This window comes from Miscanthus floridulus, chromosome 2, assembly GCF_019320115.1.
Source record: "Miscanthus floridulus cultivar M001 chromosome 2, ASM1932011v1, whole genome shotgun sequence".
NCBI classification, from domain to species: domain Eukaryota; kingdom Viridiplantae; phylum Streptophyta; class Magnoliopsida; order Poales; family Poaceae; genus Miscanthus; species Miscanthus floridulus.
This window is the reverse complement of record NC_089581.1, coordinates 173160445-173176601: the sequence shown is the minus strand read 5'-3', so window position 1 is coordinate 173176601 and position 16157 is coordinate 173160445. Positions and strand designations below refer to the sequence as shown.

The 16157-nt window shown below is 50.2% G+C and overlaps 2 protein-coding genes across 2 annotated transcripts; one reads left to right on the top strand and one right to left on the bottom strand.

The window, feature by feature from the left end:
* Nucleotides 1-1791: 1791 nt before the first annotated feature.
* On the top strand, nt 1792-3903 carry LOC136540709 (trans-cinnamate:CoA ligase, peroxisomal-like). The gene has a single exon (XM_066532725.1). The coding sequence runs from the start codon at nt 1912-1914 to the stop codon at nt 3646-3648; it is 1737 nt and encodes a 578-aa protein (XP_066388822.1). The 5' UTR covers nt 1792-1911; the 3' UTR covers nt 3649-3903.
* Nucleotides 3904-12337: 8434 nt separating this feature from the next.
* Nucleotides 12338-16121, bottom strand: LOC136540708 (very-long-chain aldehyde decarbonylase GL1-11-like). Its single transcript, XM_066532724.1, has 7 exons — nt 15967-16121; nt 15663-15800; nt 13660-13805; nt 13380-13499; nt 13089-13301; nt 12903-12983; nt 12338-12816 (listed from the first exon to the last, which is right to left on the bottom strand). Exons 1-7 carry the CDS (start codon nt 16003-16005, stop codon nt 12747-12749), a joined length of 807 nt encoding a protein of 268 aa, XP_066388821.1. The 5' UTR covers nt 16006-16121; the 3' UTR covers nt 12338-12746.
* Nucleotides 16122-16157: the final 36 nt, after the last annotated feature.

The following is a 16157-nucleotide window of genomic DNA, read 5'->3' as shown; positions in this document are numbered from 1 at the left end:
CGGAATCCGAGTTGGATTGGACATTATGAGCTGCGCGAATCTTCCGGCAAGCTGATCTGTCGTTGTCGCCGAAATGGAAAAGTTCTGATGATGATCTGAATCTTTGAGAAGATGGCCTTGGAGCTTGCCATCGTCGCCTGCCTCACAGATCCATGAACCGAAGATGAAAGTTGATCTCGTCGAGAAGATCATGTTGTCGAGGTCCATCGAGCTCTCGGATGCAAAGTCGCCGAAGGCCCCTACCTGGCGCGCCAGCTGTCGATGTTTGACAACCGATAGCCTGCCACGGGGGTCACCGAGGCAGTATGTTCGGGCTTCAGCGTATGCGGAACTCAACGGTTAACGCAAGAGACATTCGATTTATCCTGGTTTGGACCCTCGATTGTTGATCGAGTAATAGCCCTACGTTCAGTCGGCGTTAGCCTTTGTGTTGGATTGATTATAAAGTGTTGTGTTGTACAATTGTTCTCTGAACTCCCGATCCAAGGAGCCCTGCCCTCCTTTATATAGTCAGGAGGCCAGAGTCCTAGTCGGTTTACAATGAAAGTTCCTAGTAGGATTACAGAATAATAATAATACTACTAAGATTACAGGGGAAGAATCCTAGTTAGGCTAGTTCTTCTCCCTTCCTTGCGGGATATCCCGTGGGTCCCGCACCGACAGGTTCTAATTCTTTTATAGACAAAACAACTTGATAGAACTTCTAACTTGTGTGCCACGGCCATGGTTAATGGAAGTAGTAGGTCTCACGGCCATAATAGTTCCATGGCAACAAAATCTCAGTGGGTACAAAAGTCCTTTTGTTGAACCAGACCTAAACTTTAGTCAACAAAACCTTAGACCTGGGAATCCAAACATGCCTTTAATTTTTTAGCCTTAGAGTTACTTGGCATCCAATAATTTTGTTTGTTACGGCTAAGGCGGGACGTCCCTTCAGCGAGAGCAGCATCCACTTAAGTCAATTCTTGCCATGTTGTCGATTGACGCGGAGACAAGGGCAAGCGCGAAGTCTTGTAGACGCTTCTTCATCACCGGTTTTGGATACACATGGCGAGTTACGCTAAAATTAGTTCAAATTAGCCATGGTTGCTAGCTAATTGGCTAACAACTAGTCGAAAGCTTATCCAAAAACTAGTCCATATATCGGCTCTCCTGTTTAAATGCTCTAGAGCTAATTTTAGCTAGCTAGCAATTAGCTCTTCCTCTTACACCAAACAAGTCCTTAGAACCATGCAATCCATTCGAAAGCAACTGAAGATTATCGTCCCAGTGTATAAGCACTATCTGTCAACATCCTGGTAGCGCGCATGAAACCAATCGCGCGGCTCTAATTCAACGGCCGATGGTCGATGGGTTTTGCGCTCGCCACAAGCTCTCGACGGGCCATGGCACGTCGATTTGCCGTCTCCTCTGCGGCTCTGCTCTTTACCGGGAACCCAACCCAACCCCAAAACCGCACCAGCAACAGCAACGGGGGACAGGTCGCCTCCCCGGCCAACCGATCGAACGAGAGCAATAACAGGCGGGTAGGATCGCTACAGGTGGAGTGTGAAAAATCGTGCGCAGGAGGCAAGGAACATGTGGTCAAGACGCCGCGTTTTTTCACTTCATTTTCCTTGTAATCTCCGTTTTCTCCCAAATAGACAACCGTGTAACCCACTGCAGCCGAAGGTCTTTCAGCTGCAGTAGGGGCAGGAGAGCTGGGCCCCCCTTCCAACGCACCTCGCACTGCCCGGGACGGCCTATATAAACCACCCGTCCGGCATCCGCCACGGCCGTGCCAGCAGCTCACTCCCCTCACCACCTCTCACCTCGCCTCAGCAAGTCAGCAGTCACCACACACATCCTCCATCTCCCCTCCTCCTCCTCGCACGGCTGCACGCTGAGCAGCGAGCGAGCGACAAGCTAGCCATGGACCAGCTCCCCAAGCGCCCGGCCAACTACCTGCCGCTGAGCCCTGTAGGGTTCCTGCCGCGCGCCAATGCCGTCTACGGCGACCGCGCGTCCGTCATCTACGGGCGCGTCCGCTTCACCTGGCGCCAGACGTACCAGCGCTGCCGCCGCCTCGCGTCCGCGCTGCTGTCCCTCGGCGTCCGCAGGGGCGACGTCGTCTCCGTGCTCGCGCCCAACGTGCCGGCCATGTACGAGATGCACTTTGCCGTGCCCATGGCCGGCGCCGTGCTCAACACCATCAACACGCGCCTCGACGCCGGCGCCGTCGCCACCATCCTGCGCCACTCCGGGGCCAAGCTTTTCTTCGCCGACTACGACTACGTGCGCCTCGCCAGCGACGCGGTCCGCCTCCTCGCCGACGACGGCACGCCCGTCCCGCTCGTCGCCGTCATCGACGACATTGACTCGCCCACGGGGGCCCGGCTAGGGGAGCTCGAGTACGAGGCGCTGGTCGCGCACGGCGACCCCGACGCGGAGCTCCCGCCGCTCGAAGACGAGTGGGACGCCGTCACGCTCAACTACACGTCTGGCACCACGTCCGCGCCCAAGGGCGTCGTCTACAGCCACCGCGGGGCGTACCTGAGCACCACCAGCCTGCTGCTGCAGTGGGGGGTGACCACCGAGCCCGTCTACCTCTGGACGCTCCCAATGTTCCACTGCAACGGTTGGACCTTCACCTGGGGCATGGCGGCGCGCGGAGGCGTCAACGTCTGCATCCGCGACGCGCGCCCCGCCGACATCTACCGCGCCATCGCTCGCCACCGCGTCACCCACATGTGCTGCGCGCCCGTCGTCTTCAGCATCCTCCTCGAGGGCGACGCCGCCACCAGGCAGCTCGAGACCCCCGTCCACGTCCTCACCGGCGGCGCGCCGCCGCCGGCCGCGCTGCTGGAGCGCGTCGAGCGGATCGGCTTCAAGGTCACGCACGCCTACGGCCTCACGGAGGCTACGGGGCCCGCCCTCGCGTGCGAGTGGCGGGACCAGTGGGACCGCCTCCCGCTCCCGGAGCGCGCGCGCCTCAAGGCGCGCCAGGGGGTCAGCGTCCTGTCCCTCGCCGACGCCGACGTCAAGAACGCCGACACCATGGTCAGTGTGCCGCGCGACGGCAAGACCGTTGGGGAGATCGTCCTCCGAGGCAGCAGCGTCATGAAGGGCTACCTCAACAACCCGGAGGCGAACGAGAACGTCTTCAGGGGCGGCTGGTTCCTCACCGGCGACGTCGGCGTCGTGCACCAGGACGGCTACATCGAGATCAAGGACCGGTCCAAGGACGTGATCATCAGCGGCGGGGAGAACATCTGCAGCAAGGAGGTGGAGGAGGTGCTGTTCCGCCACCCGGCCGTGGCCGACGCGGCGGTGGTGGCGATGCCGCACCCCCGCTGGGGCGAGACGCCGTGCGCTTTTGTCGTGCCCAGGAACAACGCTGCCGAGCTCAGCGAGGACGACGTGCTCGCGTTCTGCAAGAAGCGCATGGCTCGCTTCATGGTTCCCAAGAAGGTGGAGGTCGTCGGAGCGCTACCTAGGAACGCGCTCGGAAAGGTTGAGAAGGTCAAGCTCCGGGAGGAGGCACGTAAGCTGGCGCCCACCGTACCGGCGCAGAAGCCGAAGCGGAAGACGACGACCTCCTCGACGACGGTCGGCGGTCGCCGCGAGGAGCAGCCGGTGGCGCACGTCATGGCGGTGTCAAGGCTATAGGTAGCACAACACTACAGAGCATAGCTGGTGCTACATCATAGTGTGTACTACACTTCTTTTTGCCAAAGTTTTGGAGCTACTCACACGTGCCAGAGCTCCAAGAATAATTTATGTGCAGTGATAGTGTAGATATGAGAGGATCACTCGCACGCATTGGTTTTCCTGCCTTTTTCTCGTTGTACTTTGATACTTAATTATGTGCACACTGTAAAATACATGGTATGAAAACGTGAAGGAAATAAAATGAGTCTGTCTACCTAATAACCGTGTGTTTTAGCATTCGGATACACCCAAAAAAATTTCACATGGTTACTATGTTACTGTTCATTTTCTTCTCGGCACAGATCACAAGTAACAAATCACAGTTCACACGTAACAATTTTTTTTATATGAAAGGATAGAGACAAAATTTGGGGTGGTACCAGAATTGGGGAAGAAAAAGCTCGCCGGAGTTGGTTTCCAATGCTGGGCGCAGCAGCTGCGCGGGCTGGGGACAGGGGGTGCGGGCATGGCGGCGAGGGCACTAGCGCAGCGTCACAGGTGTGGCAGCGGTGCGTGCGCCGGTGGACGGGCGGTTTCGCTCAAAAAAAAATCGTGTGTGCCCGGAAGCTAAAACACACGGGTGTTATAGCATTTCCGAATAAAAATTTGTTCTTGTTCAATTGTCTCGTTAATCCAGTGGTAATGGCTGAAATTAGACGAATCACTATATAGTACATGCCAGTGGCAAAGATTGGAAGCGGGGATAGTACACTCTAGGGGGCTAAAGTTTAGACCCAGCGCATCCAATGTTCGATATTAATTAAAAGTATTAAATATAGATTAATTATAAAACTAATTACATAAATAAGGGTTAATTCACAAGTAAGCCTAATTAGTACATGATTTGACAATGTGGTGCTACAGTAAGCATATGCTAATAATAGACTAATTATGCTTAATAGATTCGTCTCGCGAATTAGTCACGGCTTCTGCAATTAGTTTTATAATTAGCTCATGTTTAGTCCTCCTAATTAGCATCCGAACATCCACGAGGATTAAACTTTAGCCCAGGATCCATACACCCCTGTTCCACCGGCCAAGCACCTCCGATCTGCTCTCCCCCTAAATAAACCAATTTATAGATTTTTTTTAAAACTTAGACCAATTTATGCAAAAGAGCACTAACATCCATGACACAAAAAGTATAGTATGAAAACTTGTTTGGCCGATTTTCGTATCATTTTTTCTATATTAGATTTCCATAGCATCATTTACAACAAATTACATATATAAACGCGTTATGGAAATGCATGGTCGCAAATTTTCTTAGATGATTGAAGTACATTTTTAAATTGATTTTTATGAGCACGTTTAGTTCCCGATTTGGGAGTGGCCAAATAATTAATGCATTACTGTAGTGTTTCGTTTGTATTTGTGAATTATTGTTCAAACATTGACTAATTAGGCTTAAAAGATTCGACTCGTAAAGTACAACCAAACTGTGCAATTAGTTTTTGATTTCGTCTACATTTAGTACTCTATGCATGTACCGCAAGTTTGATGTGACGAAAAATCTTCTTTTTGCATAGTGTATTTTTCAGGAGTTTGGTGAAAACTAAACATGGCCTATGTCTACATCTAATATATTGTTTCCACTGTATATTCCACCGTATACACGTTAAGGATTTATAGCTCACAAGTCCAAAGGGGCAAGGGGTACCTTGTAAAGAGAATTCCTTATTTGATGCTGGGAAAATAAGTCGTTCATTTCTTGGTCCTGAAATTTTTTTCGTTCCCTATTTAACATTTATTTCAACTTTCATCCCTAATTTGACACTACCGTCAAATCCATTAGCTAACGATGTTAACTGGCTGTTAAAAAGACGTTTTTACCCCTAGAAAAAACGGCGAAGCAAATTTAAGAGAAAAAAAACTTACGCCTTGTTTTTACAGCTGGGCGCATGCATCAGAGGCGGGCGTAGTTTTTTTTTTTCTCTCAACCCAGTCGCCTGTTATGTTCATGTTAACGATTTCTGGCCATTAAATGCGAGCGGGACGTTGTAGAGGGAATATCTGCCGTTCAACTAAGTTGTTGTTTGATTATAGAATTGGTTACACAAACGTAAAGGAATCAAACCTTTCAGAATTATGGCAAGAGATACGACGTGATCTGATTTCATTTCCATTTGCATTACAGTACTATTCAACGAACCTAATTAGCACGAAAGATGAATACACTCGATTGCATTTATCGAGTGGAAAAAAGAAGATTCTCAACAAAATACAGCATGCTTTCCCGAACAAAAGGAGACCCAAAGAAATTCAAAACAGACAGTGTCCACTAGTAGTGACAACATAACACATTTACCACTTAAATCTTGCTTGATTCGCCAAGAGCCAAGAGATGGAGCTGATCTGCAACATGCATTATCTTTTACATACAAAAAGTAAAAAGGAGTCACCAATTATAGCTCGGATCCTCTGTTTGGATAGCAGCAGACCAACAGACAGGGTCCAAAACTCCTTCCTGTTTAGTGCACAAAGATGCGTAAAATGGCACGGGTAAAAATAATATACTACTATATATCTCGGTTTCTCGTTTGATAAACGGTACGTTTTTCCTTTTAAAAATTTGACCACGTTTTCCGTGCTCCAAGCTTCTCTATCTCGGCCGTGCATCTTTCAAAAATTTTATTTATCTGTCTACTTCTTATCGAACAGGAAGATCCGTGTCCACACCACTGATCTCTCTCTCGTGGATCATTACTTTGTTGTGCTGATCCGGAGCATTATTCTGAGAAGGAAATTATCGTCATGTTTGCTTAGGGTATAAGTTATATTTTTTTTTATTAATGAATGGTATTTTTCTCTCATAATAAATTAGACAACGGTACTTTCCAGATATGAATATCCGGTAAGCGGGCTGATGCCGCGCCGGCTCCAGCCGAGCGCATAGACAGTAAATTAAACAGAAGGTCAACAGCGACCAAACAATGCATATAGTAGTAGAAAAGCAGCGGTTAGACAGTGTTGAATAGAAGAACAAATCCCCCCCCCACCCACCCCCAAAAAAAAATAGTGGATGAACAGTGCATATCGTTATATGCGTACACATGTAAACAGTGGCAGAGGCGCTCTCAGGACTCCATTTTATTCCTGAGGGAGGGAGTATATATATTATTATATGCGGGAGTACAACAGTAATTAGCCGTATCCTAGACTTTCCCGAGAAATAGAGCAAACAGACGTCATTTGCAAAATTGTGCTTTAGCTCATTAATAACAGGGTTCCAGTGCAGCTATTTAATTTTCACCCGAAAAATTATTTGATTTGATCTGTGTTTTCTCCTACCAACTGTATCATAGAGATAGCTACCCCTGTAGAGTAGCTGTCTGTATCTCCAATGAGACCCTAAACAAAAGGCGAGACAGTGGCAGCTATGGATGGCCAACGGGCCGGCCCGGTCCGGCACGGCACGAGCCCGTGCTTGGCACGGCCCGATAGGGCACAGCGCGGAAGGGCCCATCGGGCCACTGGCCTGTGCCGCACCAGTCCATCGTGCCTGGCCGACGGCCCAGGCACGGCCTGTCGGGCCAATTTCCGTGCCGGGCGGGCCCGATGAGCCTAGCCTTTTTAGCAGGTCGGGCCGGCCCGAGGCCCACCAAATGCGACAGAGAGGAGGGGGAGGCGAGGAGTGGAGGTGGCGGCGGCCGCCGGCGAGCTCCCCCCGGGTCGCTGGATGCCGGATCCGACGAAGTAGCTGGCGGAGGAGGCGAGTCCAGCGAAGTAGCTGGCGGATCCGCGGTGGTCTGGCCGGATCGAGGGCGTAGAAGGCCGGATCTGGCGTCGGGGCGGAGCTCAGGGCCAGCACGAGCAGCCAGAGATAGGGGAAAGGGGAGGAAGCACGAGCAACGGGAGATGGCAGTGGCCGCCGGCGAGCTTGCCCTTGGCCCTTGACACCGGATCTGGCGTTGGGGCGGAGCTCGGGCCCAACACGAGCAGTGGGAGATGGCAGTGGCCGCCAACGAGCTTGCCGTGCTGCGCGAGGGCATCCCATGTCCGCGCTCGCCTCACGGCCTCGCCCGATGCAAGGGAAAGGGAAGGAGCCGTGAGCGTCCGCGGCGCAGAGAGGAGAGAAGCGAGTGCATAGTGGCCGCGTGGGGAGGGGGCTGCGCGGGCGGGCGGAGCGAAGGGAGCACGCTCGCCTCGCGCCCTCGCCCGATTCGAGGGAAGGGGAGGGAGCCGGGAGCGTCCGCGGCGGAGAGAAAGAGGAGCGAGTGGCCGAGTGCGCAGAGGGGAGAGGAGCGAGTGCGGCGTGGGAGGGAGTCGGGAGCGTCCGTTGACCGCGGCGGCGTGCGCTCTTATATGAGGGGGAAGGATGGTGGGCCGCATTGGCCGCTGGGCCGCGCTGAGCCGCGGGAAGGGGATGAGGAGTGAGGAGGGTGAGGGGGGAGGCCGGGCCGTGCCGTGCCAGCCCACGGGCTTGAGCAGCGGCCTAGGCACGGCCTGCTCCCTCGGGCCGTGTCAGCCCGGACCCGCTGACCATCGAGCAGTGCCGTGCTCGTGTCGGGCTAAAAATACAGGCTTTGTGCCGTGCCGTCGTGCCTCGGGCTGCATGGACATTTATAGTGGCAGCCCCTCTCATCCACACAAAACACACGTTTGTTTGCCATTTAAAAAGAGCTTATTAAAACCCTGTTTGATCGATGCAGGAACGTACATCGGGAGTGCGGCCGAGAGTACCTCTGTTCACCAGCGCGGCAGCTATTCAGCACGAGGTTATGCATACTCACGAAAAATGCAGCATGCACGAGAACTCGCACGCAAACATAAAACCAAAAAAAAAGGAAAAAAAAGTGAAACAAAATGGGAAAATGACGTGTCTGTGCTCTGATCCTGATGGTTAAAACTAGTCCCGTCCTTGACTTGAATACTTGATTTGCAACGAGCTTGTCTTCTCTTTTGGTTTTGCATGACCATGACAGAAAACAAAACACGCTCCTGGCCAAAATGGCATGTGCCCGCCGTACGTCGCCCTCCTGCACTCCTGCTCATCATGTCCTGCACTCCTGATCATCTATTTGTTAGTCGGCTTATGCTTATTTCGACTTATTTTCTCCTACAAAAATACTATTGAACAGCTAAAATACCACCAGGGTGACCGTCTCTAGTTTAATTTAATTAATCTGATCTGAACGCCTCAGATGAATGAAATGTTAAACATGCATGCTGGATGAATCCGTACGTCCTTGTCTTTACGTCTTCCAACACGGAATAATCAGCTATCACCCGCGAGCGAGCCCATCGTTAGCATTACCCGCGTGCCGGATCGGATGCTACGCTACGAAGATGGGAAACCGCCGGTTTGTTTTGCTCGGAAGAAAGAAAACAACGGAACAAGCGCGTACGTCCCGTGTCTGCCCGCCGTGTGCCGGCTGCCGTTGCGACGCTGTTTCGCCACTTGCGGCAGCGGCAGTTGACCTCCGTCCAGGCGTGCACTAGCGCCTAGCGCTGCCGCCACACCAATACGTACAATGCAATGTGCTGGACTCGCCATTCTTCTTGTCGCTGTCGCTGTCGGGTCGGGCCGCATGATAACTGGCAGCTCTCGACAGTGGAATGGAGGAGTGGTCTCGGTGAGATTCCCGTGCCGTGGCCGTGGAGATGGATTGCTGGGCCACGTTAGATTGCCACCAGTTTGGCCTATCGGGTAATTGGGTCTTTGATGTGCATTCTGATCGGGGGCGCCTAACCCTAACTATAATTGGTGAGCCCTCGACGCACAGTGCCATGAAAATAGAGGTGGGGTCGGGACACAAGGCACGAGAATCACATGCGCCGTCAGACATCCCACCTACACCTCTAACCCTAAGCCGATATAAAGAGAGGGCGCTGCCAGCGACAGGAAACCGTCACCACCGCGTCTTTACCGCCGCCTCTGCACCGTCGCCCTACGACCGCGCCTCCACCGATACTGACGCGATGGCCAGCTCGTCTTCCTTGAAGACGGCCGATAGTTTGCATCTCCGCACTCCTCTCTCTGTTTCTCGTATTAGCTTATGTTCTAAGGTTTACCATTTATCCTAAATACAAGTTATACCTGCTAGCTAGATGATCCTGTTAATCTATCGGGCCAAACCAGGCAATGTTGCGAGCGAGCGAGCGACCGAGCAGACACGGGAGGAGGAAGAGCCTTGGCGACAGCGGCCTAACCTTGTAGAGACCGACCGGCGGCCGGTCGCGCCGTCGGTCGGTCAGCCAGAAATATCCAGATCGGTCCGCGGGGCCGCGTCGCTTGACGGCCTCTGCTTTGCCTGTGGAGGCGTGGACAAGGATCCATCCCGGCACCGGTGGCTGGCACTGCAACTGCAATGCGCCCTGGGCCTGTTTTCGCGGCGCTGGCCACGCGATCGCGCCACGGAAAACGACCCTTTCATTTTCTTGGCGTCGCACGCTCTAGTGCTGCAGTGCCTTGCTGATTTTCATCCAAGTGCTGGGCTTTGAACGTCGTCGTCGTCTTCGTCGAAAGCTGCTCATGGGCGAGTCGCGAGTCGGATCGGAGGACGTGCTTTCTTTTCTTTTTTTTTTAAAAAAAACTTGAGTTGAACTGTTGAAGACGTGTTTTCGAGTTCGAGGTTACGGAGAACGGCTTGAAGAGACTTGACCGTTTGCCTTTTTTTTAGTGGACCTGGTGCTCGTATGTACGTACGTTTTACGTTTGCTGCACGGTTCCGTTTGACTGACCGTACAAGTCTGTTGAAGCTATTTTGCTGGGCTGCCGCTGCTTTGGGAAACCAGTCGGAAAACCAGTGATGTTGGGCTTTCATCAAGGAGCAGAGAAGAAAGTGGACCGAATAAGTTGGTGGGCTTTCGCAGCTGCAAAGATGGCAATGCAAGGTCCAGTGGGCTTTCCTGGACCAAGATAAAGCCCATGGGCTTTCCTCAAAACAAGACAAAGCCCATGGAGAGATCACTCGCCATCTATCGGCCTCTCCGGAAGGCAGACGCCACACATGTTCCTGATGAGAAACCAAGGCAATGGAATTGAACAAGACGACGCAGCACAGCACAGCACGCTCTGTTCTGCTGTTGGTAGTGTCGTTTAATTTTGGAACCTGAACGTGATCGACGACGTCGCATTTTGAAGAAAAGGGGACAAAAGGGCCTCACAAAGGAGCAGTTTGAGATGCAGGAGATCAGCTTAACGCCGCATTCGCATGCGTTATGTCAGTCGGCTTGGTTACTCTGCACGCTCACGCGATCCAGAAAACGCCGGCTTTTACCACACGCCTCGTCGCCAGCCATACATACATACCGGAGTATACATGGCGTGTTAGCGAGGCTGTTACTGGAACAGGCTCAAAACATACAGCTATACTTGTTGTTCAGTTCACTACCGGACTACGTTTAGTGTTTACTAGTTAGCTGCACTAGGATATATTATATTAATTGAAATAAACAAAATAAGTAGTAAGACAATATCTAGTTTGTTTGAATCGATTGTATACCAATTAATTTTATCATGTTAAGCCCGAATCTATTTTAGATTGTGCTAATATAACTTAAAGCATGCTAATTATTGTTGAATACCATATTTGCTTACTAATACGTTGTATTATCCCAAGAGTCTAGCCCTGAAGAAATGATTTTTTTTTCCGGGAGCCAGATTCGCAAGCTACTATACTTTTATACAGGAGTACGATGGCTCAGAGTTTTGTACAGACATCCAAACGTACTGAGAAATTGCATCATAGATCGAGCCACGGCATCTGTACCAAACAGGCTAAAAGAAGCTAGCGGGCCGCCGCCGGGCAACGGCAGGGCCTTTACACGTACGCGCGGGGCGGGCCTCACGTGGACTACGCTCGTGCTGCTTCGCTTTCTTTGCTGCCCGCCGTTCACTCGCGTCACGTCTAGCATCTTGTGCAGTGGCCGGCGGGCGGCACGGCGGCCATCTCTTGTCTTGTATACATATTAATATAATAAAGGCATGGAAGGCACCCGTGTTTAATTCAGTTTCAGCTGTATCCCCTCTGCACGGACTTCTATTACTTGGCGTCGCGTGCTTGTATTGTACGGTTGTACACCACCACATGCTAGCATGTCGCGCATGAGCCATGACCCTCGCCGTCGCACCTACGTGGCCTTTTTTTTTAATGGAATTCTCCTTCCATTAACCAACCACGCCAGCTGAGTGTTGGACGGGTCGAAAAGCCATCCGTGCTGGTTTGTATTGCTGATTTTTTGAGAAAAAAAATACTGTATCATAGCTTATAAGCCAGCAAATAAGCTGGCTTATACAGCCAGCCGAACAAGCCATCACAAAGGGTATGCCCTCGTACTCGTACCCTCTGTGATGGCCAGAGTCCCATCAGAATCCCCTTCAGATTAACGCAGCTAATGGGCGGCAAGGCAAGAACAGAATTACTTAATCCTCTAACCAACCACCAACCGATCGAGTATCACCGCTAGAGCCTCTTTAGATTCCATGGTCTAAAGTTTAGCCATTTTAGTTAGCTCTCGAAGCAAACAAGTGGTAGAAAGTTCATTATCTAAAAGAGAAGTGGTAGAAAGTATCACCGATGCAAGTTTGTTGGTCACGTTCACCGATGAAAGTATCATCTAGCAGGACTGAGCTGAGCCTGAGCATGCAAAGGAAATGTCTCGCACATATATACAAAGATCCAGGGAAATTATATAAACGAAAAGAACAAATCCGGAATCGCTTACCAACAAAGAACACAAGCAATCAATCCTTGCCATCCCATCCCAGACTTTCATGGACAGTTTCTAGGGTGCAAAGCTACTCCCGCCGTCTCTGATGGTACAATTCACTGCTGCCAGGCCATCCCATTCCCACATGTATACACCCCAGCGAGTCGAAACAAACGCAAAGCAAACCCCCAAGAGGAGATTACAAATTATCAAATTCAGTTCATGACAGACCAAGGTCACCAGGACCTCATTCTTGATCATAGCAAACACAGGAAATCATCAAATTCTCGATCGTCAGGCAAGAACTGACTGACTGTTTCTAGGGTGCATCCATCTCTTGTTCCGTGAGCGCAACTCTGTCGCCAGTCTTGCTGATGTCTTCACTGAGCAGCTTCCACAATCTACAGATTCTTCCCTTCTTTCTCCTCAATGGTCTTTGCCTTGCGATAATCCTTGTCCGTCCCGAACAACCTGAAACACAACCAATGAGCTGCTTACGTAACGGCGGAGTTCAGAGCCCCTGCACAACTCAACACAGTCATGCTACGGATCCTCACCAGTCCATGTAAACAAATGTCGAGGCATAGTTCCCTGACTTGGTGTATAGCACACGGTGATGGTAGTCATGGAAGTCCGAGCTATTCATCATGACAAAAGTTGAGCACACCGTAAGACGTTCAGCTTCAAATAAACACAGTCCCTTTTAAGGGGGGGAAAGGAAAACAATGATCTAGCTTACTTACCCGCCATACAGTGGCAGGAAATTTGATGGGCTCCATGGGAAGTGATAGCCGCTGTGAGCTTCAACTGTCTCCAATACCCTCAACACCATCCACAGCCACAGGGTGAACAGATGAGGGCCAGTAAGAGCAGGACCAACAACTGTGGCGAATCCCAGGAACAAAATTTCAGCTGGGTGGGCATATTCAGAAGTTAAACCAAAGGGTGTGGCGTACCTGCAAGGATTTGTTCTGTCATAGACTAGAAAATGTTGCAACATGTAAAGTAAGATGTAACGAAGCAATATCACTTACTCATGGTGGACGCTGTGAACATGTTTGTATAGCCATTTCGTATGCAGTGCCCTGTGCCCCCAGTAGAATATAAAATCCTCAAGGACAAAGTAGAAAAGAACTTGAGATACAACAACCGTCCTGCAAAAAAAGTAGATTGAAATATCTAAGCCTTTCTTCTCCAACTCGAACATTGGTGCTTTCATATTTACATGCTGAGATAGTGAGATGAAGAATACTAGCAATAAGGTAACTAAAATACGTGAGGTGCTTTAGCCAGGAGAGAAGCGTGAGTGCATACCAATGTGGTAGAGGAAGAGAGCTCCTAAGACCCATGAATCTGAAGGCAGGGTACGAGAAAATCATGACAGGCAGGTTCACACAGACGTGGTACAGAATAAGACGCAAGACACATCTGTTTTGGTAAGCAGGGGTGTTGCTCTTCTTCTGCAAAGAAAAATGCACACATTTTTTTTTGTTAAGGGAACCAGATATAGTAGCAAGATAAGCATACCGCACATTGCAGATTAAATATTATATGACAATATGCGCAAAAAAATATACGATAAGACGAAAGAGACAAAGGATCAGCCATTCTTTGCTTATGGGCACTAGGAGCTTGGAACAGAATTAATAGCATGCATGTTCTGTTTCACAGGGAAATCTAGGCAGTGAAAGAACCAGAATATCTAGGGGAACAAAATATCACTCAATCTTGAAGAGAAGAGGCAGAGAAATTATTGCCAACGAAGAGCCAACCTTGGGTGTGTGTGTTTTTTTCTCTGACATGCTGTAGCATTTCTTCATTATTAAAAGCAAGAGAATGAAACAGTTACACCAAGTGGTAAGCCTAGACTTACCCCCTAACTAGCCCAATTGAGCCGACCTGGGTCTTAGATATGTTTTCTTAGGGAATAACTCAATTCCAATTCTAAAGGAAAGCTAAATAAGATCTGGATAGAAATTTTTTTGCGAATTAGGGAGATTCCCCATTTCCATTGCAGAGCATCTCCAAGAGTACCCAATATTTTTATCCTAAAAACATGAAGTTTTGCAACTCCTAAAAAAGTATTGGGAGGAATATAGAAGGCCATCTCCAAGAGTTTCCAATATTTTTATCCCAAAACGTTTTTTCTACGGCACTTTTTTTTTCTGCAACCCGATCCCAGATTTATGATGTTTTGCATCAGGAACCCTGAATTTGTTTCTATACCCATTTAAGCCCTCCCACCAGATCTCTCTCTTGCGCTTTGCTCACCTGGAACCCTGTCTTTCCTCCTTTTCCTTTCCCACCCCCTTCTACTTCTCAGGCCCGCACGCGCGGACCAGCAATCGCGCGTATCTTTGCATGCTGGGGGGCTCAGTTTTGCAAGTGCTAAAAAATTGGGAGGTGGGTTTGGGAACTGTTGGAGAGGTGTTTTTTTTTTCAATTTTGCTAAAAATCCTGTATTGGGAGGGTGTTTTGGAAACTCTTGGAGATGCTCAGCGGAAACACACTAGAGTTTAAATATTGTTTAGAAAGAGGGACAGCATAAATATGGCATCGTGCGAACAGCTGAAACAATACTATTGCAAGGTGAGCGCTGTAAAGATCAAATCTTCAACGGTTCCCTTTCCCTTGTATAAATTGTGAAGTTTGACATCATACACTCCCATCCAAAAATATGCAAGATTAAACAGCCTTGCTGCCTCAACAGCAAAGAAAGCAACAAAGCAGCAAGCGAAAGAATTGTCCCGATTTTTTTGACCAAAAGGACCGCCTCACACTGTGATGTGTGAATCAAACAAATTCTCCCGATTTCCATTCTCCCTGTGGGGAGAAAGGGAAACTGAAAAGGAGAGGACCCTGACTCTTTGTTGCAGGCTTTAGAAAAGGGAAATAATGAGAAGCATCGTTTTCATCTTTCCCTGTCTTTATGGCCACTATGAGAAGCGAAAACAGTCACTGGATCCTCATCCACAGTGGGTTAAGCAGAAGAGGAAAGTGTCATCTCAATTTGCCCAGTCCAGCCTTATCATCCCATTTATTTACTGTTTGTCCCCCCCTACCCCTACTCCTACTCCTACTCCTACTCTTACCCAGCAAAGTTGCTACCTTTTGATTCCTACTATTATGATTTGAGAAGACAAGAAAATCCATCCATTCACCGGATGCAGGCTAGGCGACCGATAATTGATTGGCCGAGGGGTGAATGGATAAAATCGGGCATGATACTCTTTCAGATTAGCAGCAGCAGCAGTGGGCACTGGCAGTTTTGGGCAGTGGCTGAAAAAAGAAAAAGACAAGAAAGAAGCATGGGGTACCTGGATCTTGTACTTGGCGAAGAGTCCGAAGCGCTCGAAGAGGAGGGAGGGGAGGCCGGAGAGGAAGAAGACGGTCTCGTGGAGCAGGAAGGTGACGACGGTGGCGAGCTGGAACTCGGTGAAGTTGGCGATCAGGAGCTGCATTCATTTCCGTTATGTTTGACCCGGCGAGGAAGAGCAGAAAGAGACAGAGATCTGGGGATGAGGACGGAGAGAAGAGAAAGCAGAGCAGAGGAGAACAGAGATTGATTGACACAAAGAGTGGGAGATAGAGAGGGGGAGGGGGAAACGGGAGGTGGGGTACCTGCCACGCGGACTCGATGGCGGACATGGGCGCCGCCATTATGATCGCCGGCGGCGGAAGATGCGAGGAGGGGAGCGGGTGAGCCAGAGCCTGGCCTGTGGCCTGCTCTCGGAGGAGGCGGAGTTGTCTAGTTGAGCAACCGGTCCCCCGTCCCACGCGGACGTCAATTAAAGCCGTGGGATGGGCCCGCG

Coding starts and splice junctions, on each gene's coding strand:
- LOC136540709 (XM_066532725.1), top strand. CDS start 1,912: ATGGACCAGCTCCCCAAGCGCCCGGCCAACTACCTGCCGCTGAGCCCT.
- LOC136540708 (XM_066532724.1), bottom strand. CDS start 16,005: ATGGCGGCGCCCATGTCCGCCATCGAGTCCGCGTGGCAG. Junction 13,500..13,659: donor TCTCTTCCTCTACCACATTG/GTATGCACTCAC, acceptor CTTTTTTTGCAG/GACGGTTGTTGTATCTCAAG. Junction 12,817..12,902: donor ACATTTGTTTACATGGACTG/GTGAGGATCCGT, acceptor GTTGTGTTTCAG/GTTGTTCGGGACGGACAAGG.